Raw genomic sequence first — 26,844 nt, 5'->3', positions numbered from 1 at the left:
CCAGAAAAACAGCTCAGAACGGCCCCTCGGGACAGAAGGAAGACTATTAAGAAATGGGAGTGGCAGAGAGAGCAAGAAGCAGTGAGACTAAGATAATCAGTGTAAAAAAAAAGAAACTCGCTTTTTGTGAAGTTTCTCAAACTATCTCTTTTAATGGTTTGTGAAGACAAAATAGTGTCGACAGGCTGTGATATCCTCACAGGGAGATGTAAAGATGAAACAGAAATGTTAAGAGATGGTGATGAGACAAGAATCTAGGCGACATAAAGCTTGACACCCAGCACTGAATAATGGCATAATATAAAGTTTACATTGGTTTTATGAATGGTGAAAGCCAAATACTGTAGGTATTTGATTTGTATAGCTCAAAAGCCTAAACAATAAACCTCATTACTGAATCTTATCTTTTACAAAGGCTCTAATAAGTGATTTCTGGATTTGTACGTATGTGTTGTGTATGTGTGTATGCATTCTGTATGTGCAGGAATGTGTGCAGGATGAGCAGCACATTTGTCACATTAGCTGAAGTACTGGAGGCACGAGGGGGACCTCTGCTGGAGGAGGAGGTCTGGTCCCTGCTGCTGGGCACTGCAGAATCTTTACTGGATGTCTCCTATAAGGGTAAAGCATTATTGATAACCCCTCTTACTGTGTTACTGCAATGTAAAGGTAACATAACCATATATCACTTAGTATGTCTTTACTATATGACTTTATCATCATCATCAGTATATATTACGAACTTCCTACTTTTTTCAGGTCACAACAATATGTGCAGTATCATTAGCCCCACCTCCTTGCTGCTGTCAGCCACTGGTACCTTAGCATTTAAAAACTGTGGCCTATCGGATGATGTATCCACCTTCACTGCTCCAGAAATGCTGCAGGGCCGTGCCAGCTCAACCAAACCTGCCATAGAGAGGGTCAGTGTACACATCCTCATATCTGTCTCATATCACTACACATGAAAGATGATCGCAGAGTTGTCAAATACTAGAGTGTCTGGTTAGTAACTTTAAACTCTGCAGTGATTTGGTAGCCCATTTAATTTTGCCTTATCCCTTGGACTGTAAAGCCTCAGAATGTCTGTAGTTGAAGGACGACTGAGGTGTGAGCTCGCCATCTGGTGGGTGAGCAAAGGAACCTTCCCTGAGCTCTGCATTTCAGAGCTAAATTTAATCTAAAAGCAATTAGAAAGTTATCAAATATGCATGGTCTCGTCTCACAGACATTAAGTTTACCCATAGATACATAAACATTTATTGATTCATTCATTCACTTATTTACAATGTTTCATTAAAAATGTCATGTCCTGTGTAAATCAAAACAAGTCATTTCTAGATATCATTTAATTTCTTGATGAGTCATTTATTGTCTGTTCAAACAAAAATTATTTATTTGTTAAATTGTGTAGAAATTATTATTTGCCTATGAATTTTTTAACAATATACTTATATGTCAAATCTGTCCTGTCCATCAACCACTTTGGTTTTTGTTTTTTTTTTTTGCACAGATGCTGGTATATTCACTGGGTATGACTCTCTACTGGTCAGTTGATTTTCACCTACCTCAAAATCAGGTGGGAACCCCAGATATAAAGCTGTAACTTTCTTTTTCGGTGCCATCACAGTCAAACTCCTCTGTTGTTATATACTCTTTTACATTCTCATCCTCTCAGCCAGTCCAGTTGAGTGACCATCTGAACGGCATCCTTCTCAGCATGTGTGAGGACCTGGCCCACCGCAGGGTAAATCTCAACTCCATCTTGGAAGCCTGCGAATGTCAGCATAAAGCCACCATCCTGCCACCGCCTGCCAAAGTCATTAGACAGCTGGTGGAAGAGGTTTTTCATGAATCAGTGAGTCTAGCTGCCTTTCTACACTATGTTCTTGTCTGCAACCATTTCAGCTTCTCTGCAGGGCATTATATATGTGCTAGAATTCAAAGGCAAACTACATAAAAATCTGCACAGCAACAAAACAAAAAGAGTGTTTAGGAATAGCAGTGGTTTATTTTTCTTTCAGATGGACCATGGCTCTCTGCAGGACAGTAACATCCCATTGAGTGGGAGGAGCCAGATGATCAGAGAGAGACTTCATGGTGAGCATCCATGTTAGAGTCCTGTAGTCCAAGTAACATCCAAAGCATCCTACGAGAGAGGAGAATGCTGAACTGAATCCTTTTATGCTGACCATAAACTCAATACTGGATTTTTTTTGAAGTAGGCCAACCTAACAAATTTTAATTGTAGTATTCTATTTCTTTGTTGGTCTATTGCTTCCATTAACTTTGTCGTGATAAATGAATTTGACCTTTCAGATATTATAAGCAACATCTTTACAGAAAAAATTCCCATTAATGTTCTTTTGATTCAAGACAGTGTACAGGCCAACAGGATTTAAATCTTAATCCAACACAAGCCCAGGATTAGGCTCACGAGAGAGCCACTAATAAGATACTGTGTGTAGATGCTCCAGGTTAAACCCTCTCCCAGCTTTAGTGTTTTCTGAACATCTCAATGTCTTCAGGGGAAACAGAGACGGGAATCAAGCATTGCTGTCATCTTTCATTTCTTACCTGGTTGACAGGAAGGAGAGGGCCATTTTCAGATTTCAGCGAAGGGAGTGCTGAAGGGAGAAGGTACTCAACGGACTCTGACTCTAAGTCAGGTATGCAGAGAAAAACAAACGTATAAAGATGTTGGAGAATAGAAAAAGAACTACTTAATTGCTGTCAAAGTAATGTACCTTGCGGTTGTCAAATCCTTCAATGTGTGGATTTAATGCTTAATTAAAGTCAAACTGGCCATGAAGCACCTTTCTTCAGTTTGTTTTCCAGGACTAGGATGATTATTTTGACAACACAAGTGCTCATCCTGTGTCTGTTTTGTAGGGAGTTTACCTCAGAGACCTTGGAGACAAAGACCAAGGAGCTCTCCCACACCATTGTACCAGTCTTCCTTAGAGAGGTATTTATGTACAGATCATCACCACGATATTGTAGCACTCCCTCATTGTCTGTATTGACACTAAAAGACACAACATTGTCTGAGAGTTTGACTTGTCTGCACAGCTATTACATTGTCCATCTTTCCCACCCCTCTCCCCGGCCCCCAGAATCCCTCGTGGGGTTCGTCACAGAGACAGCAATTCCAGCTGGCTTGGTAGGAGCCCCCAGCATGACATCTCTCCCAAAACATCAGGCAGATCTCACAGTCCTTCCATCACCTTCAGCGAGTCGTCACTCAGCCTCAGCCAGAGGAAAGCTAAGGTATGACCAGAGGGATTTTAAATGTTTATTTGGTCACAGAAGGGCAGAGGAAATGTTTCTGTAGCGCATAAACTATAATTGTATGCTGTGGATCTCAACTCCAATCAGATTTTATCAAGGCTACTGGTATATGATAAATAGTTGAATGGGAACCGAGGAGTATTTAGTGCAGGCAGCAGAGCACCAAAGCCCATTGGTCATGTTGCTGCCTGAGTTTATATAATAATTGTTTGTTTTGTCAGGCTTTGGGTCCTGAGTTCATCAGAATGCCAGACGAGCAACATATTGTTCTTGAGCTTCCAGGATCCATTGTGGTAATATCATGATTTCTGCTCACCTGCTCTGTTTTTATCTGCTGCTGATTCATTTTAAAGTGCTGTGTTTTCACACTGTTTTAACCTGTCTTCCCCTGCATGCTGAAACTATGTCTGTTTGATTAATTCCATGTACAGTATTTGTACATGTACATGTTTGTGAGTGTGTCTGTGGTTATTTTTGTTTATGTCAATGTCTGTCTCTGTGTTCGTGTGTGTGCACCACAGTCCAGAAAGGGTCGTTCGTGCTTGTCGCAGAGGGAGGTGACTGTGGTGTTGCCTAACGGACAGTACGTGATGGTTCGTTGTGACATTAAGTCCAGGGCAAGAGATGTCTTTGACATGGTGGTGGCTCATGGAAACTTAGTAGAACACTTCTATTTTGGTCTTGCCTTCCTAGATGGTAAGAGGGTCACCAAAAATGTTCAAAAGAGAAATTTTAAAATAATTTCAAAATATATACAGTCTAACTTGTGTTATTGTGCCCTCACAACTGGCATCATAGTTTAACGTGTGATGCTATTTCTTTATAAAGACAAAACTTTTAGAACAATAAATATTAAATATGCTTTCCTTTGTCATTCTGCAGATGATGAATATTTCTTTTTGGACCATGAAACAAAAATCTCCAAAGTTGCACCTGACAGTTGGAGAAAAGGGCAGATATCCTCTTTTTTGGTGTTTCTCCGAGTCAAATTTTTTGTTGATGATACCGCCTTTATTTTGTAAGTACAGTACTGATGTTTTAGACACAAATTCACAGTTTATAGTTTATACGCAGTTTTAAAAACGTTGCTGCTTTTTGATTCTACTTTTACTTTCTCCAAGACACAGACTGACTCGTCACCAGTACTACTTACAGCTGCGAAGGGATATCTTGGAAGACAGGTTTTACTGTAATGAGGAGACAGGATTGTTTCTGGCTGCTCTCGCTCTGCAGGCTGAGTTTGGGGAATATGTGCCAGAGGTGCTGAGGACAAAAATAAAACTGCTCACCTTATGTCTTTAAATACCAACACTATCTTTCAGCGTGTGTCACAGCAGTGCATTTGATTCTTTTGTGTGTCTTTTTAGTTGTATGGAAAAAATTATTACCAGCCAGAGCATTATGTGTCCAAAAGGATGCTAGAGAAGCTGGCCCTGCCCAGTATCAAGGAGGAGTTGCCAAGACTACATGCAAGTCATGGCCAGATGCTGCCTGAAGAGGCAGAAACAGAATACCTGAAGGTAGCCAGACTACTAATGCACCCACTCACAAACAAAAAGACAGATTCCAGTAGATCACTTTCTTTTTTACATGTTGGAATATGCTAAAGCAGTAAAAGTTTTGTCAATTTCTCATTGCTACTACAGTACTATTCGATTCTAGTTCAAGGATACTTCAATTTAAATTACTTCATTTTGAATTGAATGCATAAGTCCTCGTGCAATGACACAGACTTTTCTAAAAATATGTACCCCTCAGATTGTACAGCAGTTACCTGAGTATGGGGTTATGTTCCACCGTGTGGAGAGAGAGAAGGGGCCGGTGGTGGGAGAGTTGGTTTTGGGGGTGTGTGCCAAGGGAATTATTGTGTACGAGATGAAGAACCACCTCCGCACCGTCACCAGACGTTTCCTGTGGAGGGAAACTGACTCCATATCCACTGGGGTAAAAATGAGACACATTTCAGTCACATTTTGTTCTATAAGACATTACTTTGTTATGAAGTAGTCATTTTATGAAGGCTTGTTTCTGTTTTTCAGCGACGTAAACTGATTATAGAGTGCGGCGGGCCCAGTGGGAAAAAGCATGTCTTTGTAACAGAAAGTTCAAAAATAGCACAGTACCTTCTAAACCTCTGCTCAGCACAGCACAAGTTTCATAGCGAGATGACCTCAAGACAACTTAACCACACCATGATACCAGGTGGGAAAATCTTTGGACTGATTCAGCTGAGTCACAGCAAGAGATAGATAGTATCAGATGATGATAATAGATAAATAAGATATATAAAACCTAATTCTCCTCTCTTTCTTCAGATGAAAACATTGATAAGTACATGTCTGTCTACCGTGGTCGTAACTTGAACCTGAAGCGGATATCCAACTCAGAGGGCATGTTGAACCATGTAGGTCTGACACCTGGTCAGCCAGACTCTCTCTCAAAGTCATGTGATGACTTGACTGCCAAGCTGGAGGCTCGACTCCGTCAGCAGAGAGAGATGAGGAGGGAGATGAGCAGAGAGCTGAACAAAGAGCTCCGTGAAACAGGAGACTTGAAAGATCGGCAGTGTTGGAGGTAGCCCTTGATGGGGATGACATTTATATACTTACATCACAGAAAAATGTAGGGATTTGACTAAATACAATTGTGCATGTGTGATGTAGCACTTCAGAGCCAATTCCCAGAAAGATGTCCAATGTCTCGCTCCAGAAGCAGGACTCTGATGCCTCTTCCTCCATACGAGGTGAATAAAATCGAAATCTGAAATTTGATTTCTAACTCATGCTCAAAATTTGCTCAAAGTCACCATCAAAGTCATGAATATTCCTTGTTCCTGATCCAAAGACCTGCCACTGTGTGGCTGTATGTAAATTTACTGTATGTAAATACATTTGCAGCGACACATTTACAATATGTAAAACACGTGCTTTACAGTTGATACACCAACAAGAACCCCACCAGAGAGAGAGATAGTCTGTGTGACCCTGAAGAAAGATTCCAAACTGGGTTTTGGTGAGTTTATTAAACTGGATTTAGCTGTAAACTTGACATCAGATTAATGAGCAGGGTGCAACATATCTGCTTCTTTAACAAGGAACTTTTACCTTGACGATTTCAGGCTTTGTGATAGTTGGAGAGGACAATACAGGTAAACTTGACCTCGGGATTTTCATTGCTTCCATTGTGCCTGATGGACCTGCGGACAAGGACGGACGGATCAAACCTGGTACAGAACAACACTGACAGATGTGAACTAGAAATACAGATGCATTGTGAGAGACAAAACCAAAACCTGACAGCACTTGGCAACCTATAACAAATGTTTGTAATGGTTTGTTGATGTTTCCAGGTGGGCGTCTCATCTCCCTAAACAAGACTAGTTTGGAAGGAGTGTCATTTAGTGATGCTGCTGCCATCTTACAGAACAGCCCTGAAGAAGTGGAGCTCATTGTGTCCCAGCCTAAACGTAATGCTCAATTACTTTTCCCCTGCATGCACAATCTGAGTTCAGTCAGGCCAAGCTTCAAACGATTGTGTTTAGTACTGACACCTAATATAACCTGTATTCATGCTTAGGCTCTTAATATCACCTGGTTCTTTTTCCTATCAGAGTCTCTAAAGGACATTAAGAGTTCCTTGAGTCAAAGTACCCTGGGTTTGGCAATGGAAAGGAGCTTTGGCTCACAGACCACCCTGAGTGGCACAGAGTACCGTCCTGCCATGGAGGAACTGGAAGAGGTCATCGCTCTGTCCAATATGGCAACCCCAAAACAGGGCAGGAGACTTCACATTCCTGTTGTGCGAATACATGATGCCCAGGTTAGCAACAAGCAATCAGCTATCAAAAGTTAGAGATAAGTGACTTTCAACGTGCAGTCAAAGCTGATAAGAGTTCAACTAGTGCTAAATTTTAAATGACCTCTCTGATTAATGCGATCAAACAATCATGTTATGCATTTATTCCTCTCTGAATCCTGTTCTTTTTTAGGATGTGTGCTCCAGGTCCCCCTCTATATTAAGTCTGAAAACTGGGGAGCGGTTTACAGTGGAGCTGAAGAAAAACAGTGGTAGTCTTGGCATCAGTGTTGCTGTGAGTATTTTTTTACACATTTATATTTTTTTATTAAACATTTCCCTTATATTTTCCAACTAGTTAATCATTATAATTTACCTCATGTAGTGTTGGAATATCAAATATTGCAAGAACTTAGTTACAGTGCTGCCTATTTTAGAGCAGCTCAACCAAACCTATTTACAGGACAATAACCAGACAGGCCAATAGGTAACAAGCTGCAATACACAGCAGCTTGGATCTCTACATGCTGAGTCAGTATGACTTGTTAGGGTTACTTAAGGCCTGTGACCTTGACTAATTACTTATTTGTAATCTTTCTTGTCAAAAGGGAGGAACTAATACTAATGTTCGATACGGAGGCATCTACATCAAGAGTCTGGTGCTGGGAGGTGCAGCAGAGCAGGACGGGCGCATTCAGATTGGTATTTTTATTTATTTATCTCTTTATTTTTGTCATTTCAATGTGTGATCAGTTTGCTGCCAAAAGCACACAACTGTCCTTTAAAGGTATGACTGTGCACAAATGTTTACTGAAATTCTCATTTAGTCATTGGAATTTCTTTGCATATTTTACTGTCACACTGTTGTTTTATCTTGAATAACAGTTCTCCCATTCCCTTTGAGACATAATCAGCGAACATATAGTGAAAAACACACCACATTCCTCACAAAGCCAACCCTTTTTTTAAACTTTGTGGAGATCATAAAAAAGGGCTCAAAGATATTTCAAATTCCACAAAAATCTTTGTTTGTATGTAAATGTATTTTTCTGCTTGGTTCATGCTTCAGTGACCAAGAACGAAGTCTAGATTTGTTGACATGCCCATCAACGACACACACACACACACACGCAAACACACACACACACAAGCAAACCACAAACAATTTATGCTTTGATGTCGCTAATGATGAGATTTGTGTTTGCCCATATGACAGGTGACAGACTGCTGGAGGTTGATGGGTCCAACCTGAGGGGTGTGACTCACCAACAAGCTGTCGAGTGCTTGAAGAGGACTGGGGAGGTATACACACACACATACACACACACACATCCATTCCCAGTAAAATACATGGACATACTTTCTCTTTTGCTGATGTGAGTGTATTCATTTCAGTAAAAGGTGACTCTTTAGATAAAAATGTGTTCAGGTTCAGGTACAAAGCAGGTAGTATTGTGATATTTCTTAGTCTAGAGTCAAGTCATTATTTCCTTTTAAGTCTATGATTTCCTTTAACAAAGATGCCAGTCCCAGTCCTTCCATGACCTCACTGAAGTAGCTTTAGTTACATAAACCTAGTCATATCAGGCAACTTAAGTGTGTCATAAAGGAGTGAGAGATACAACATCACTAAGATGAGTAAATAGAAAACTTTTGCAATTAACTCTATTTAAAGCTGCTATTATGTATTAAAACAAGCATTAGCCCCTGATACAGTACACTCTGTACTTACTATGGTGCATGTATAAACTACTGAACATATAAACGGAATTGCATGTGTGTGTTCATCTGTTCATCATAGATGGTGAACCTGCTGTTGGAAAGGGAGCCCACAGTCATCTTGGAGCACAGACCTGACTCATCATGCCCGCCCTTTGTCCACAGTCCGTCACACACACAGCCCCCCAGGACTGAGGTATCCACAGAAACGACCTTGAGTCGAGCCAAGGACTACAGTTTTGTTACTGACGGTGAGAGGGGAAAGGAAGGGGCACATAGACATGCAAAAGAAAAAAAAAAGAAAATATAGACAGTGTCACACACACACACACACTTGCACACATGGCCCAGAGGTGATTGTGAGTCATCTGACAGCTACATTGTGGTTGCTGTCAGAGTCATCGAGGGCTGATGCTGCCTCAGTCCCCCAAGACTGCCTGAACTGAAACCTTGAAGCTGCCTGTTCACTGCCTGAGCTTAGTTACAGGGACAGTTCCTCATCTCTCTGAAACATTGTTGGAAACAGTACAGACAAATGTAAGAAAAAATGTGAAGCAAGGATCCCTGTCTTTTTAGATTTTATCTAATTTTAGACCAGATATATGTTATCTGATATAATATCTGATATTTTATTATTTATGCAGAAATAAATCACACCACATAATACAGATTACAATGATATTCACTGTTTCCCTTTCTTAGAAAACACACATGAAGTGGTACTAAAGAAGAGTTTATCCGGCCTTGGCTTCAGCTTTTACATCACACAGCTGCACTTGGGGCCAGACCAAGGCAGCGTCGTCCGGATCAAACGTCTGTTCCCGGGTCAGCCAGCGCTAGAAAGTGGCCAGCTGCGAGAGGGAGACGTCATTCTGTCAGTTAACAAAGAACCTGTCAAGAACCTTTCATACCAGGCAGGTTTTGAAATATCTATGAACGAATAATTGTGAATGGGTTGGTGAGTGTGAGTGTGACACCAGTAGACGTATGTACTCTTTTCTTAAGATCTTCGCCACGTCATGGGCTCACTAATCCTTTAATCTCATACTGCCAGAAATAGCATCTGGTTGTGTCACAATGTTGTGTCATTTAATCATTAGTGTACTGCCAAGTAGTTATAATAGAAATCACACAGCGATATTTAAACATAGATGATGAGCACATGTGGAGTCTGTTTCAAGCTACACATAAGCCCTCTGTATTCAAACGTTTCCAAACCAACACATGTTGTTGTTTCAGAGGGTTTTGTTTCTCCTACGTGGAGCACCATCTGAGGTTCATCTGCTGATCTGTAGACCAGGCCCTGGGGTGCTGTATGATGTGGATGACAACACATTGGTGAGCTCACATGCACACAAGTGCAAACGCAAACTGTACAGCCCTGGGCAAATTACTTTGAAGTGAATAGAAATAAAGAAGTGTTTGAAATGTTGACTTTAAAAATCAAATCATTACATTTGCATGCACCTACCAAAAAAGTTCCTATAGACCCAAAAATGTAGACACACAGTCTTATCTTCTGTCTGACTGTAGAGTCCTGCAGCTGTCCGTGAGGTTCGATCCCGGTCTCTGGACATTCGACTAGGAGAGGATTACAGCCAGCTCCTTAAATTTCAACATGATGTCAACTTGCCTGCACTGAGACAGGTTCCCACACAGGAGGAAGATCTGTCCGACACAGCAGAGAAAAACCCAGAACTTCCTGCACCTCCAGCACTCCCAGAGAGCCAGGAGAGTCTCAAGGGTGAAGCACAAGCCAGTCAGAGTCCTCCATCTCCTCCTCGCTCACCCCCCTCACCAACATCACCTACATCTCCTCCATCACCAGTCTCCCCGGCTTCACCCGTTACACCAGCATCACCTGCCTCTCCTGCCTCACCTGCATCTGGCTCTCCACAAGCTCCACCAGAGTCACAAACAGGGACTGGAAAACCAGAGGACCAACAGGAAGTAGAAACAAAGGACAAGAAAGATGTGGTCGTAACAACTGCTCCAAATTCTTTGTATTCCAGGTAATGTAATAAGTGAATAAGTTGACATGTTTCAGAAGATAGTCACCAAATAGTGTCTAGCAATGGGTTTGACCTAAAAAAACTGCTTTAACAGGAAAACAGCATCAAATTGTATGAACATACACACTCAGTCGGATTATCCAAGTCTCTTATGCTAGTCTCACTGTACCACTGCCCATTTTCTACTAGAACACTGACATAATTAATTGTCTTAGGAACATCTCTGTGTGCTTATCCATGATCTGGTCATTGACCGAGACTCAACATCAGGGCTCTAATGAGTGATATGTGATCAATAAACTCTTCATTTAGACTTTGTGTCATTTTAGTGGCATTTAAATGCAACTATAAAATTGATGAAGATCAATACAATTAGCATTTAACAACAAAGTTTATTTTGATCTGCTAAGTAAACATATTTTAAACTATATTGTATTTTTTTCTGAAGTTGTCAAATGATGAACATACACAGGAGGAAGAGCTGTCCAACACAGCAACTGCTGCAGTTCGAGTCTGGCTGCATTTGTTGCAGCTGTTCTCCCCTATCTCTCTCTCTCTCTCTGTCTGTTACCCTGTTTCCTGTACTGTTTGTTTCTCTGCAGTAGGGTCAGAGAGGATGCAGATGGAAATGTGACCTACTGCCTAGTGGGAAATGGACTGACCATCATGGCAGATGAAGAGTACCTGACCATCAGCTCCACTCTGGAGCCTCCTCACAGCTTTCCCTCTAGTCTGGCCACTCACAACTCAACAACCAACCTCGCAGCCCTCGGCTCTCAGAATCCAAACCTTGACCCTCACATTCCCTCTTCCTCCATGTCACCCCTCAGCCTCTCATCTGACACTCCAACCACTTGTTCCCTGGCCCACCCATCTCAGCCGTTCACAACACAGCCACCAAAAGCCAAGCATCACCCAATTCAGCAGGGACTTCTTCCGAGTCACTACAAGGCTATGTCCAATAGCAGCCGGCCCACGGTGCCTCCACCCCTGTCTCCTGCTCCACCACTGTCACCTATTACAGCCCAGATAGTCTCCTCTGTACCTCCCTGTGCCAGTCCACCTGGCCCAACGCTGCCACCTACAGTGCTGTCCCCTCCAGTCCAGAGACGCACACAGCTGAGGGAAGAACCTCAGTCAAAAGAAAGGGACTACATGGATGATGATGATGATGAACTTGATGAAGAGGAGGAAGAGAGTCGAAGAAAGGCAAGTTTGTGATTTTTCCTGTTCTTTGCTCACCTTTTCAACTTTGCTAAGGATGATTTGTGTTTGCAATATTAGTTTGTCATCAAGATAATTCATAAAAATACTTTGAAAGCATGATGGTAAACATTTTGGCTTTGAGTAACAATAATACAGATGGAGGTAGATGTATGTCAAATCACAGGGGCATGTTTTTCAGGACAATCATTGCAAAAACAATACTTTTTGTTCATGAGGATCATTAAAGTTGATGGTAATTTTACAAATCTTGTCTAAGCATTAATGTATGATACAAATTAAGTGATGTAATAGTAATTTGAAGAACATTTTGTATCTGTTAAATAAATAAATTGTTGCTTTTTGCCTGACAGGGTTTGGTTAAAGAGTTTGAGCTGTCAGTGGTTCTGACCAAGTCCAGGAGTGGAAGCTTTGGGTTCACCATCACTCGAAGCAAGCTGGACAACTGCTATTACATACAGGAAATACTGGACAACCCAGCAAAATCAGATGGACGACTCAGGGCAGGAGACAGGCTCGTCACGGTACACATGCACACACATTTGCACATTCAACAGTATCATTTTGTTTTGAGCTGACTGTATTACTGATCTCACTGACTCTGCTGTTTGTCCTCAGGTAAATGGGCATGATGTCACCCGTGTGGCAGACGATGCTGCTATGACGATTCTCAGGTCATCTCCGAGAAGACTGAGTATGACTCTTGGAAGGGCAGTTACAAACCTGGTGGCCCCGCCTCCCTGCGACAGCCTGCCTGATGTTGTTTTGTACAAAACGCCTTCAGGACAGCTCGGTGGGTGTTCACACTTTCATGGCATGATACTGTACCTCAAGCTGTCAATCTTCAGTACTGAACTGCATGTGTTCTCCCCAGGTATAAAGCTGACAGGAGGCATTGGCAGCAAATGGCAGGGCATCTACTGTCTGGAGGTGGTGCCAGGCTCCCCAGCCAGTGAGGAGGGCAGTGTCCAACCCAATGACAAGATCCTCTACATCTGTGGCAGGTGCACCCTGGGTATGACCCTTGAGGATGCAGTCAAAGCCTGTGAGATCGCCCCTCGTAAAGTTAAACTTAAAGTCATCAGGTATGTGCCCTCAGTGGAATCAGAGATAGAAATAGATGTTTATGTGTTTGTTTCTTTGAATGACTCAACTGTTTGTGTCCATCACAGAGAAGACCATCCAGTGACCCCCAAGGCTAAGTGGAATGGTAAGTGCTTCTAAAGGGATACTTTATGGGATGGCCTCCTCTGCTTCAGTTAACCAATGACACATAAACAGGATAGTTAAGGTTTTATATCTCCTGGAAACCAGATATGTTTGTGCTCAACTAAACACTGATCACTGAAGTTCAATCATTACCAGAGAGCATTAGACTTCAGGGAAGATAGGTCTGTACATTTTTTAGGTCTACCCCCTGTAATGCAAAAATAATTGTTTCCAGGTATGGCAGTGCAACTCTAAATGTTATTTTCTTTTGTAGGTCTGTTTGACTGGAAAAGGGACAAGAAATTCCTGGCTCGTTTTGAAGAGCCTGTCTCTCCGGACATAGACTCTCCTATTGAAGATGGTATGTCTTTGCTTTCTCTTGATCATCTATTCCTGTCTCCAGCGAACTCTCCACCAGCATGTTCTATTAAGAGCATAACTGGTTCCCTGTCAACCTTTCGCTTGTTGTTCCATTGTCTGTGTGAAGCCGGAGCTCAGTGCGGAAAGGTGGTTCTCTCTGCAGCTACATGTATGTGTGTGTGTGTGTGTGCGTGTGTGCGTGGGTGTGTGTGTGTGTGTGTGTGTGTGGGTGTGTGTGTGTGTGTGTGAGAGATCTAAATGCTGACAGACAGATCCTGGGCGCTCACAGCAGGATTAATAATTAGCAAGCCTCTGGCCCTCCACTGGTGGATTGGGCTGCGAGGCCGCGTACACACACAGACACAGTGCCATACAGACAGCGGTCTATAGGACAGGTGGCAGAGTTGCCTGGTGACAGTGCATGCGGTGGTAAGAGACAGCAGAGAGGGTCATTTAGAAAAGACCAGCCTTGCTCACCCGTCATAGAGGAGCTGCACCCATCAACACTTCTCTCTCAAAATGGCCGAAGAGGTGGGAGGTTGGTGTGTGTTTCTTTTTTCTGGGCGTCTGTTTCAGAAATTTCATTGGCTGAAAATGGACACATAGAAGTAAATGGAAGGGACTGTTCAGGCTGAGCTCAAGACATTTATCCTTATTTAACTCTTTGCATCTTTTTTTTTTTTTTTTGCTATCTTGATCAGTATTTGTTACATACCAACATGTTGGTTTCAGTAACTGAAGCTGTTCTGTCTACACAGGCACCTTGATCCAGTCATAACTTTTCTCATTTTTCAGTTGAAGCTGTGTGTAGGACTGCTGGTAAATTCAGATGTCTATCTCTCACCCAAGAACAAGAAGTAAGTTTCTGATCATTATATTTTTCTCATTATTTCTGGTGTACACATGTATTTTTGTCACCTCTTGCCAGCTTTGTTCTTTCTCTTTAACTGCACATATTTTCAAGCGTCAGTTGAGACACACACTGTAACACAACTCTACTGTGTGTCAATCTGCAAATGCATTCTCTGCTGGGGGTCACTGTCTACATGTGTGTGTGTCTGTCAGGTGTTCTTTACACCTGATTTGTGTTTTGACAGCATAATGATAGTCTTCTGAAGGATATTATGTGGTCCTCTAGGTAGACTGAAATAAATCTGCTGCTGGTTCCGCCAAACTGTCCTCTTCTTAGTTCTCTTTTCCTTTGGTGCGCTCTCCTTTTAGAGCTGCATCATGCAAGTGGAGTTCATAAAACCAGAAGGAGGAGGTCTTGGCTTTGCTTTGGTTGGGGGAAACAATGGTAGCATGCTCAGAGTGAGAGAAATCTGCTCAGGTGGAGTGGCTGAGCAGGATGGTCGGCTGAGAGTGGGAGATATTTTATTAGAGGTATCACTCTATCATACACTAAGTCTTGTATTGTTATATCACCCCTGTAGTAGGGAGACTCCTGATCCTCATTGTATATTCTAGGTGAACGGTGTGATTGTGTCCGGCCTGAGTCACTGTAAAGTGGTGGATATCTTGCGTAAAGCTGAGGGAACTGTACAGCTTACCATCTGCAGAGACATGTTCCCCCTGACCTACTCTGAATCCCCCACACCACCCAACATGTGCGCCCAGACGGAAGCTATTTTAGCCGAGCAGCCAGCTCCTGTGTCCAGTCCTGATAGCTGCTCCTCACCTGACATCCTGCTGAATAAGCCAGTTGAGCGCCCCCCTGGTACGATGCTTGGTTTTCTTCATTTTCATGAGTCTGTACGAGGTGATATTTAAATGTAGACATTAAACTTAGATTCGAGTCACAAAAACTTTGACTTGGCTTGACTCCTTGAATATACTCTTACTACTTACTCTAGTCTTGCCAACATGGTAAAATCCTAAAACAAAAAAGTAATAAGACAGAACAAAGAGCATCCTAACATATGTTCTGTGGTACAATTGCTGTTTCAGAGGCATCTTCAGAACCTATGGTTCATGAAACAACTGTTGTCCTAACTTCACCACCACCTCCACCACACCGACTGACCATTGTAACGGATGAGACTGCATTTAAACAGGTAAGATGCACACACATTAATAGTGTAGTAATAACGATGTAACATTTCGTGTTTGAATTAAATCTGACCCGCCCTTACCTCGTTACTAACATCTACTAACTTACTGAACATCTTGCTCCTCCTGTCTGTTGCCGCCTGTGGCTACTTGTCTGTGGAAAAGGAGAGCTGTAACAGCACCCCCTCTCATCAAGCTTGCTGCCCATCCCTCAATGTCACTGACATGTTGCATGGAGCTTCTGACAGGTAGTACTTTCCCAAGCTACTATCATCTTGTGTTGTCTACTTATTCCCTCTCCTCTTCCACTTTCTCCACCTCCTCCTCCTGCTTTGTTTTGGTCTACTGCAGTCCCACCCTTTACCACGAGGAGGCAGCAGAGAGCAATAAGTAAAACTACACCCTGGGATAAATGCTTGTGCTTATGGGCAGTGATCCAGTAAGACAAAAAAATTCATGTAACAGGCAGTGTATAGCACTACTCTTTGTAGATTTAAAACAAAAAGTTTAGCAGAAGTAAAAGGTATTTTAGCTTCTTGTCTATACTTTTAGGTGGAAAGGTCGCAGGGAAAGGAAACTCAGCCTTGCATGATTTCATCCCCTCCTACCGAAGAATAAAAATGGTCTGGTTTCACCCCTGCCCCCTGACTCCCCCAGGAAACAAATTGTGACCAAACTTTTGGACCAGTCCTGCAAAGACATCCGGAAAACTCAGTCAGATGGCTGGAGCAGTGAAGATGATGATGATGTATTTGATGCCACCAATCAGGACATTATCTCACCTCAAACAGGTATATATTCATCTCTTCTAATGCTAGAGGGTCAGTGAAATTTGTATGAATTCTAATAAACAACTTCATCCTGCTTTTTCCCTCTTTTGTATCCTTAGGCCCGCCCATAGTATCAGAGGAGGAACTGGCCAGTTTAGCTCTCATTAGCCCCACCAGCCAGTATTCAGGTTCTAGGGTCAAAGCTCTTGTCCAGATTCTGCAGCACCAACTGGACCAGCAGGAGCTGGTCAAAGAGTTTATGGTGTGTATGTATTAATGTATGCATTTACTAATTGACCATTTAATGTAGCATTTAGCCATTTCCCACATTTATTCTATTTCCCACATTCAAATATATAAAGTTCATTGTAGACTGTACTTATGGGCTGATACAGTGTAATCACTTTAAACAGAGCAGCGTTATGACAGTTTGTTTTTGTTGTTGTGCTCATATTGTTCATTTCAGGCTTTGGAGCATCTGAAGCCCTCTGACAACTGTTTGGTGGGAAAAGCCCCTGAGAACAGAGATAAGAACCGCTACAGAGACATCCTACCCTGTAAGTCTAAATAAAGTTTTCTTCTATATTTTATTCTCTTCATACAGAAACGTTTTCTTTCTCGTTACTTAGGATTTTCTTGAAGTCAGCCAATTATGTAATGATGAAGAAGATGCTGTTTGTTACCAGACTTATAAATTCAAGTAATACGAATAATATTACAAGCTGTATTATGATTATAATTTTAGGGGATAAATACTGAGAGACAGGATGAAATAAAAAAAAAACCCACAGAAGATGTATGTGTGTGCATATACCCTGGAGTGCAATGCTTGTATTCTGGTGATACTGATGAATGAATGAATTAATTAATGAAAAAATGGCTTATAATGACTCTCTCAAGCATTTAGTACTAAAGATATCTTAATGTAAAAACCCAGATGGAAAACACATATGCACACCAGCTCATGCAGAAACATGTATTTCCCCAGCTTTTAGAGTGTGTTGGGGGTGAGTAGGGTCAGAGTTGAGATGAATGATGAAAAGCACAGTGACCCCCAGCAGAATACTACTCCACTTCACCCGGCGCCTTGTTGCTTGCAGCCTGTTAAAACCTGCCATTCGTGCAAATGGTCCTGATATGATAGATTGCTTGTAGGCTTTAACTGTTTTATTTAGAAAGCCAGATTTCCAGTCTGTGGGTTTTTTGACCTCGCAAGCATGAGGTGGGGGACCAACCCAAAAACATTCCTAACTGCCTTCGGTCTATGACCCCTCTCATCACCAACAAACTTCTTCAAAGCGCTGGTTTGTTGAGCCAGACTCCAGACCCCAGAGCTGTTTGCTTGGCTTTATTTGCTGTACACTTAGATTGTGTGCTATTTGCAAAACAAGGTAGCAGTGTTTGTTGTTTATGATCAAGAAATGAATGGATTTATCAAACACCAATAACCTAAGGAATATCTGTTTGTGGGAAGATGCTGCTGGAAGTGTAGTGCTTCAGTTATGAACAGTGATGCGTCCTCACAAGCCAAAAAACACACGTGGAGTGTTTATGATGTTTTTTCCTCTTTCTTTTTCCCCCTGTAGATGACAAAACCCGTGTTGCCATCGGAGACAACCAGGACTACATCAATGCCAGCTACATCCGCATGCAAGTTGGTGATGATGAGCTCTTCTACATCTCCTGCCAGGGCCCTCTGCCTTCCACAGTGCCGGCCTTCTGGCAGATGATCTGGGAAAACAAATCCAACATTATCGCCATGATGACCCTGGAAATAGAACGAGGAAGGATCAAATGTCACAAGTACTGGCCAGAAAAACTGGACATTCCCCTGGACACTGGCAGGTACCAGCTCCACCTGGAGAACCAACAGTACCTGGATTACTTCCACATCAAGGTCATCCGCATGCTGGAGATAGAGGTGAGAGAGGACAAAGGAGTACCAGCCTACGGTGCTGCAACATTGTGGTTTAATAAAAACTATAATTGTATTGATATTTGTGCAAACATACAACTCATTGTTATTCCAGACTGGTGAGACCCGTTTTGTCCATCATCTGAAGTTCACACAGTGGCCTGACCACGGTGTGCCACACTGCTCTGAGCAGCTGGTTCGCTTCATCCGCTACCTGAGGGCCGTGCACAACAAGGGGCCCATCGTCGTGCACTGCAGCGCCGGCATTGGACGCACAGGAGTTCTTATCTGCACTGACATTATCCTCAGCCTCATTGAGAAAGATTTGCCTGTGAGTGAAAGCCCATCTGTTATATTTACTAATACGTTTATCATAGCATTGTCGCACATTTAACCATGCTAAAGATCAGCATGTTATTATATCCACACATAACTAGCGGATATTAGCATTTAGCTCAAAACACCGCTAGTCTCACATGCTCAATTTATTACTGATATTGTTATAAATAACCTCTTGCGATAGACTTGTTTAAACACATATTGTACTTCTGCATAACCTTCTGGATCTGTCTTTAGATTAATGTGAGCAACATCGTAAAAGAGATGAGACTTCAGCGTCATGGGATGATTCAAACCAAGGTCAGTGCCAACAGATCCAAATTTTAAATTTTGTGCTTCAGAAAAGACAGTTCCAAAATGCTAGACATGCTATTTGTCTCTCTTGTTTTAGGAACAGTACCTCTTCTGCTACAAAGTCTGGTTGGATGTTTTACAGAGCATTTTACAGCTTCATGGCAACCAGTGGCAACCAGAAAGCCCCAGAGACCACAAAGTAGTGTGAATGTTTCCACCTCTGCTTCATCTACCTGTAAAGCACAGACTGTATATGTGCAGTCTATTGCAGCTTAAACCAGTGATACATATTTTTCTTTAGCTGTAGTTCCTTCTGTGTTTTCATACATTGTATTGAGGCCTATTGTTTAGTCACAGTGACTTTGAGTTTTAACTTTTTTTGTTCTTGTATGTGCTCTTGGTGCTGTGTTTATGTCCTTTTAAATTACAGTAGATCACTAAGGTTGTTTTGCCTTTTCAGGCTTAGTGATTTGCCTTTTGTCTCTACTGTCTTTTTTTTTTTTTTTTAATTGTTGTGTCACCATATCAATGTATAGTCTTTATTCTTTTACCTATCATTTAATTTGCGAATTGGATTTGTTTTTAACAGTCATACTGCATGGAATATGAAAATCTAGTAATATTAACATCTTTTATCTGGCAGTAATGTCACTAATGTCATCAAACTGCACAAGTGTAGCATCATCATACCAAAGTCAGCATCTGTTTAAAACCTTTAGTAGCATTTGATTAAGCATTGTATTATCATTTCTTTAAGTGCATTTGTACCTTGGAGAAAAGGACATTAGCAAAGGAACATTATTGATTTTTACAGTTTGTCATCTACAGAAATGAAAAGGATTAAGTGCCTTGGAATGACTAAAACCATTTGCTCCACACTGACCCTAAGCCACTTGTCACAAGCGGTCGGGGACGGAGAGCTAGAAATCGATGTGGGAGCACCTGATGGTGGTTCAATTGAATGTGCAATTTTCAGTGTGGTCTGAGGTGGACGTTTGGTTGATCCAAACCGCAGGAGGAATACATCACTGCTTTTAGTTTAATTGTACCTTGAAAACAATGTGAAGGGTTTTTGTTTGTTTGTTTTGGTTTGTTTGTTTGCTTTGTGTGGGCCCATTTTATACAAAACACTATCACAGTGAAAGTCACGACTTGCACATCCCGGTGCAGATAAAGAATGATTCAACATAACAAATTTTGGGAAAAATTCATAACTGTTGAACTCATCCCTTACGAGGATTTGGACAAGGTATTTGCACAGCTATTCAGTTTTTTTGTAAAAGGTAAAAACTTCAAAATGACATTTAAATAACTATTCCGAGGGCTTTTAAGTGTAATTTGTTATGTGAAAACATCCTTTATCTGTGTTCCATAGCTATTTTAATACAAGCCAAAAATGCAAAAAATATGAGGTTTACAAATTTTCCATTTTGCCACTTCAGATGTATATGATGTACAAAGCTGCATCTCTAATTGACAGATCAAAGCTGATTTATAGCTGCTGGTTGGATGATCAACCTTTGGATGTAAGTGCTCGTGAGCTTTGTCTTTTAGCTGCTATCACACACACACACACACACCAGCTCTCGTACTGCATGCAGATTTAAAGTACAGAAGACTGAGCCTGGAGTTTGACTTTTGACTTGAACATGATCAAATGTGGAATGTAACAAAAGCAATACTCCCCACCGGGAGGGGAGATCAGATTGTCAACCTCTTACTCAATAACGTTTTGGAGCATGTTGGTAAGATATATGCAGTACTTTACCTTTGCCATGAGGATGGCTACGCAGAGTCATCAGCCTCTGTGCTGTGTATGCAACATCTTTTCACTCAGTGCTGGTCCAGCAATATGTAACTCTCTGTTATGTCCATGTTCATGTTCTCTTTGACATCTTGTTGCTGTGTTTTTTCTCCCTCACATCTTGGGAAATGATTCTGAAAGAACAGACATAAACACATTTTGCATTCTTCTAAGAAAATGCACCTTGTACAGTTAGGCAAGTGCTTATGCAATAGAATTGTGAAATGTAATAACCCTTAATTACAAAACTGCTTATTTAACTAAACGAATATCTTGCAACTGTACCAGCCACTATATAACCAATAACTGAGAACAGTGTTATACCTCTCTCTGTAATTAAAAACTCTTCTGAAACTTGTTTGTGTGCAATACAACACATTTACCCCCTGATTGTGAGCACAACAAAACTCAACTTGAACATCAGAACAACAGCAGCAGAGTGGGGTTTTTTTTTCCTGATGGTACACACAAAAAAGGGAGCCAGAGGAGGCCCTAAATCTAATTCCGCTGAGCCCCTTCTCCACTTTTACTGCAGGGTATACTCCCTCTCAGATTTTACTGCAGGGTAAATAAGCTGGTCTCACAGGGGTCTTTGTGACAGCATGGAAACCCTTGGAAACACAAGGCACATTTTGCACACATATAAACCTGACGCAGGGGGAAGCCACAGAGCAGATTTACTCCCTCACTTCCTCTCTGCTCTCCCTCCCAACACCCCTGTATACTATCTCTACAACTTCTCATATACTCAAACACGCAGTCACCTACTGTCCACTTTTACCTTGCTCCCCAGTCCAGGCCTTGTTATTGCTGTATGTTATGGCAGGAACAACAGCATTTTGGTTCGAGACCTATTTCCATTCACAGCAATATCCTTTTATTAAACAGTTGTCCTTTCAATTTCAAACCTCAAGACAAGGGAAGAATTACAGACTGACACAAAGAAGAGACAGTGATTCAAACTGTTCAACCCCAAAGTCAGTTGATAATGACTGCATTAGTGGATCAGAGTGGAATATCTTCTGTAAAAGCATGCAAGCATAGCAGTCAGGAGGATGTCGACCTAGGAACAAAGCTGGTGGTAAAGTCATTAATAGAAAGCCATTCAGAGCGTGACTGTGTGATTTAAAGGCCTGAGGAAAGTGTAGAAATGAGTTCATATGCTCTCGGTAAATCCTCTTGCTCTCCGCTGGGCTCATAGAGTCACACAGACACAGGCCTGTTTTTCTTTTCTCTGTGTACTGATTAAAATAGCACACAAATTATGTGCTGCCACAAATTCCCTCCAAAAACTGACACACAAACACATACATAGTCATTCCCATCCTCTTCCCCTCTTCCCATCCGCTCTTTCCCAATTTCACCTTGATTTTGTGTTTTTTCTGCATTATAGACACGTTCAGATTTTGACTAAATTGAACCTAAATGTTCTGTGGGTTCAAAGTTTGGGTGCACACCCTGCATTTGTTGTGATTCCACTGAAAGGTCCTTTAGGGTTGAAGAGGTTAAGTGTGACGTTCTTGCTGCAGTAAAGCTCAAGAGGGCTGAGAATTATTACCCTGGAAGATGCTTTCAAAATAGGCCCCGTCATAGACCATTTGCATTCTCCGAAAACGCAGGAATGAATTCTTCTAGCTCATGTTTGCTGATCAACCAACAAGATTAAACTTGAGCTTCTGCAATGGAACTAACAGAACCAGAGAACATTTGTGGAGGGTGGAAGATAAGGTGGGTGCTGGAACAACAAAGGTCACACAGTGTTAACTCCTGGATGAAGTATTTAAGTATCCACGATGATACAAGCTCCACTATGTTTACCAGCTAACTTTGTGTGCATAAACAAAAGTGGTGAGAATGAGCTAACACACTTAACCCAAAGATGTTAAAAAGCCGCTTAGGGGGTGTACCCCTGCCTTTCAACCAAAGAGAGCTGGGATAGGCTCCAGCAGATCCCCATGACCCTAAATAGGAATAAGCGAGTATAGATGATGGGTGGATGGATGTTTGATATTGTCTGTGTGGGCAGATAACAGAAGAAAAGGTTATGTTGATCCACCTGTGTGCTAGAAGTCCAAATACAACAGTGTCATCAACGATGTGAAATCCTAAAATACCTCCTCCATACAGAAATCACATGGGCCGAATCATAAGAACTGAAATGAACTGTCTCTATATTCCAAAATGTGATGTTTGATTGAGTTTCAAGCAGCAAAATAACTGAGCGTTAATGTGTTTTTCTGAGTTGTTGACTGGGCTCTTTACCCCATAGGCTCCTCTATGATGACAGCCCTGTGACAGAGACACAGAGAGCCATTCATCCACTCTCTGAGCAGAATGTCTTTTTTGTGGCTTTCCAGCCTTTCACAAACCACAGACATGTCAAAGGAAGCAGATTTTGATTATGGTCTCCTCTTGTATGATCACTTCTAATTCTCTTAAGATGTTGATTCGAAGGGTTGGCTATGCTCGCCGTTGGGTTTTCCATGATGAGCTGCAACATCACAATAAGTTATCCAGGGTATTTGTACATTGTCCCCCTGGTCTGTTCTGTTGAGTTTGGTTAAATCTTAAAACTATAAACATGAAACACAACACCAACTAAATACCACATAACTACACATCACCTGAAAGAGAAATAAAGACATTTCCACCTCACTTTATTTGAATGAGGAGGAGTTCCTGAGTTTTTTTTCTTTATTCAACTCTTTAAGATAAAAAAAAAATATTAAGAGTGAACTAGCCAAGAATACAGCAAAAAACTGTATTATACCTAATACAAAACAGCATACACAGGCTAATAAAGCTGCCACATATAATTTGGGGTTGAATAATAAATACATAATTCCAGTGGTATTGATACCTAGCTTTATTGGGAGATGCACTGTCATTTTGCTTTCAATCCCAAAGAAGCAAAGACCATATTTAATGTTAACCCATAATAGGGAAAATCATGTCCTGCGTCCTGAAGAGCACTGATATGCGTGCAAAAGTACTACCTGACGGCATAAGCTCCAGTAAGCTCCAGGTTTAGATATTGCCAGGATACAGGGAATCAATACAGAGCATTGTGCAGCATTTTGCCTGCCTTTGATTTATTTAAATCCCACAGCTACATCAGAAGCAAATAGAAACAGAGTTATTTGTTTATCCCTGTCACAGGCCAGTGAAGTTGAACAGTATTGTATTTTAGGTGTTTGGTTTGTGTGCACTGGAGCAGTACTGAATCCATCAACACAACTCAGGAAAGGCCTTTTTCCACCACTATAATTCACTGCAATTATCATGTGACCTCTCCAAACAGCCAGACTAAAACAGCACCTGTCAATGGGCATAAAGTTTGGTTTTGCTGATGCTCTTTACAGAACAGAACAGATACAGTTTACTGTTATTTACAAGGCTACTTTGGTAACCAAATAGGAATAAATAAATGAAACCTATCTTAAATATCCCCACAGTACAGACATATTCATAATTGAATCCTTCGTATTGTTGCCATTTATAAGAATTTGTCAAATTTAAGACTGTGTCATGATTTATGTAGGCCTAGATTTGGTTGAATGTGGAGGTGATTAAATGGTGCAGAATGGACAGCACTACCAAATGTACTGGGTGCAGCTGAAAGCTCTGAACTGAATGGTCTGTGTCTTTCACTGGCAAGGACGATCTTCTCTTTGTCAAACTCCCTCTTAAATCATGTGTCACACCAGAGCAAGGTTGATTAACACCTGCTTTCAATTAAGTGACTTTCTCATCCAGCTCAGTTTGGCGATATTAAAAAAGAAGACTCAGGCCTCGTCACGTCGAAGATGTTCCTAAATTAGAAAGCTATTAAATCAGAGGAGCAGACGCACAGCGTTGCGAGGAGGCGTCGTTTATCTTCATTTGAGTGGGCGCTCCACGATCATGTCCACAGGGGCGGCTAATTGAAAAAGGGCTTCAAAAATGCGATTGTTAGCAGCGATAATAATTTATTACTCTCAGCTTGTAGAGTCCTGGGAGTCATTTGTATTCATTAGTGTAAATTCAAATTATGTTTGTGATTAAAATGTGACTTTGACAGGCATGAGGGGTGGGGGGGCCAGGCGGGGACAGGCACTGATGAGACCTTTGCTCCGGGTCACTGCCTCCCACATTTGCCTGTTAACAAGTATGCAGCAGAAGAGCCTTCTTTGCCTCACCACCATCAATCTGTGTCTGATTCAGGTTGAGACGTCAGCTGTGATGGCCTGGTGCGTGGATGCTGAGAGCACACTCGATAAGCAAATTAACCTAACTTCTGAAAGGCAATACCAAATCAGATGCAGTATAAGACATGGGTGATGCTCACTAAAGAGTCATTTTCCCCTTTTCTCTTGTATTTAGCCAGCAGTCTGTGATCAGGGGGCGTGCAGGTTATTGTTTTTCATGCCTGACTAGTATTGACCAAGCTTTTCTCCAAATGTCAGGCAGTGATTTCTTTGACATCCAAGAGGAGATGGCAGTTAAGTAGGTCAGTGTCATTGTGATGAACATCAACCATGGCGGGTCACTGACTGGGCTGCTCCTCCACTTGCCCGCCTGTCACAAAACCACTGATCCAGAGGAGGCAGAGGATCTGAGTGCTCCTTTTTTGAAGCCTGGTAAATTACTCCAATACAGGCTGTCACCACATAAAGAGAAGAACTTTATCAGATGTACACTGCCAAAGGTCATATTTTATTGACCTGACAGGTCTCTGGCAGGGCCCTGTTGGAAAGGGTGACAAAGCTGCAGCAAAGGCTGATGGTTAAAGGGTATTTGTGTTGGACATGAAAATGTCAAACCCAGCACTTTGGAAGAAAGAACAGCTTTTTTCTCAATTCAAGCCACATGCAAATTTCCTAAAGGTTTGGTCCTGATGTGCAGAAATAACAATGCAGCTGAATGTAACATGAATATATCCTAATCACTATTTACTATATAGTGCTCTATATTTACTGCCCACCATTTTATTTAGTATACACATCTTGAGAACAAACTTTATGCACAATGGAGTGCCCTAAAACGGTGAGTAATGGAACAAGAGTGAACTACTGAGTGGTATTATAGAGAACTGAATTAGTAAATGAGGGAGTGACTTCACACAATGCTCATATTTCATATGTGTAATCTATATATAAAACTAATGTTGCAACTTTACATGCCTTATATAATTACAGCCAGACTGTTATTTTTCATTTAGTGGGCATACCAGTAGATGGAGCTAAGAGGCCTGACTGTCATTATGTTGTTGAGTTGTTAGAAGTTAAAATTCTACTTTACAATCCAATACCTTCTGATCTGATCTGTTTTTTCTTTTGCTCTTTGAGAATATATATTGATGCTATACATTTATCGATATGATCTCTATGATCCATTGTTACTGATACATAATTTTCCAACGCTGGGCCTGTGCAGGGGCACCCGTCCCCTTTCTGAGGCTCTGTGGCATGAAAACAGATTTCCCCTCTCAATTATGCATGAATCACACACTTTAAAACGTCATACATTTCTATACAAACATGGAAAAGATTCAGGCATGCACACACACACACTTACAACTTTATACCTGTGGAAAATCCCAGAGTTTCCTTCTGACCCTGGTCCGCACTTGACACGGGCACCGGCTCACCATCTTACATCAATGGAGCTTTTCTCTTAGATGCGGGGAAACCTCATATACACACACGCACCCACACAGCGTGCACAGTGGAGGGCAACCCCGTTACATACTCCCACGCTCTAGGCCTCTGTAAATGTCAGACCGTGGGAGAGAGGGTTTATCTTGGAGCGGTATGGTATTTTTACACCTTTCGTTAGTGCCTCTCTCTCACACACACACGTCGGGTCTTCCAACACTACCCACCCAATGAAGGGCCAACCTTGGCCTTGGTGTGCTACCTCAATGTGCATAACACAAAAATATAAAAATAAATATTTATGCCCTGGGACGTCCTTTCATGTCTTTGCAATGTTTAACCAAATGTCAAGATTGAAGCCGTAATAGTACACAGAGTAAAGCTATTTGAAAATCTTTAAGAAGAGTTATTTTCATGTGATTCTGAT

General features: G+C 41.6%; 1 protein-coding gene across 4 annotated transcripts; it reads left to right on the top strand.

Annotated features, from left to right (window-relative positions):
• The first annotated feature begins 476 nt into the window (after positions 1-476).
• Positions 477-19,359, top strand: ptpn20 (protein tyrosine phosphatase non-receptor type 20). Of its 4 annotated transcripts, XM_026309402.1 has the most exons (46): positions 477-621; positions 760-923; positions 1,514-1,579; positions 1,679-1,858; positions 2,025-2,100; positions 2,589-2,669; positions 2,893-2,968; positions 3,117-3,270; positions 3,513-3,584; positions 3,813-3,987; positions 4,174-4,309; positions 4,413-4,551; positions 4,659-4,811; positions 5,050-5,235; positions 5,331-5,493; positions 5,607-5,865; positions 5,955-6,034; positions 6,226-6,303; positions 6,410-6,517; positions 6,641-6,757; positions 6,902-7,110; positions 7,280-7,381; positions 7,695-7,788; positions 8,303-8,388; positions 8,888-9,056; positions 9,508-9,719; positions 10,045-10,143; positions 10,339-10,817; positions 11,420-12,026; positions 12,395-12,565; positions 12,660-12,834; positions 12,916-13,126; positions 13,214-13,251; positions 13,525-13,611; positions 14,406-14,467; positions 14,832-14,993; positions 15,078-15,327; positions 15,558-15,664; positions 15,825-15,907; positions 16,317-16,450; positions 16,549-16,691; positions 16,896-16,986; positions 18,016-18,350; positions 18,460-18,675; positions 18,921-18,983; positions 19,075-19,359. In XM_026309402.1, the coding sequence occupies exons 1-46, from the start codon at positions 477-479 to the stop codon at positions 19,183-19,185; spliced, it is 7,104 nt and encodes a 2,367-aa protein (XP_026165187.1). In that variant the 3' UTR covers positions 19,186-19,359. The 4 variants fall into 4 exon arrangements, with proteins under 4 accessions (XP_026165187.1, XP_026165190.1, XP_026165188.1 ...); XM_026309405.1 differs by lacking the exons at positions 477-621; positions 760-923; positions 1,514-1,579; ... (28 more) ...; positions 12,916-13,126; positions 13,214-13,251 and adding an exon at positions 13,380-13,432; XM_026309403.1 differs by lacking the exons at positions 477-621; positions 760-923; positions 1,514-1,579; ... (29 more) ...; positions 13,214-13,251; positions 13,525-13,611 and adding an exon at positions 14,107-14,148.
• The last annotated feature ends 7,485 nt before the right edge of the window (positions 19,360-26,844 follow it).

Source organism: Mastacembelus armatus, chromosome 15 (genome assembly GCF_900324485.2).
Source record: "Mastacembelus armatus chromosome 15, fMasArm1.2, whole genome shotgun sequence".
Taxonomy (NCBI): Eukaryota; Metazoa; Chordata; class Actinopteri; order Synbranchiformes; family Mastacembelidae; genus Mastacembelus; species Mastacembelus armatus.
Note: the sequence above shows the minus strand (reverse complement) of the source record. Positions and strands in the feature narration are given on the sequence as shown.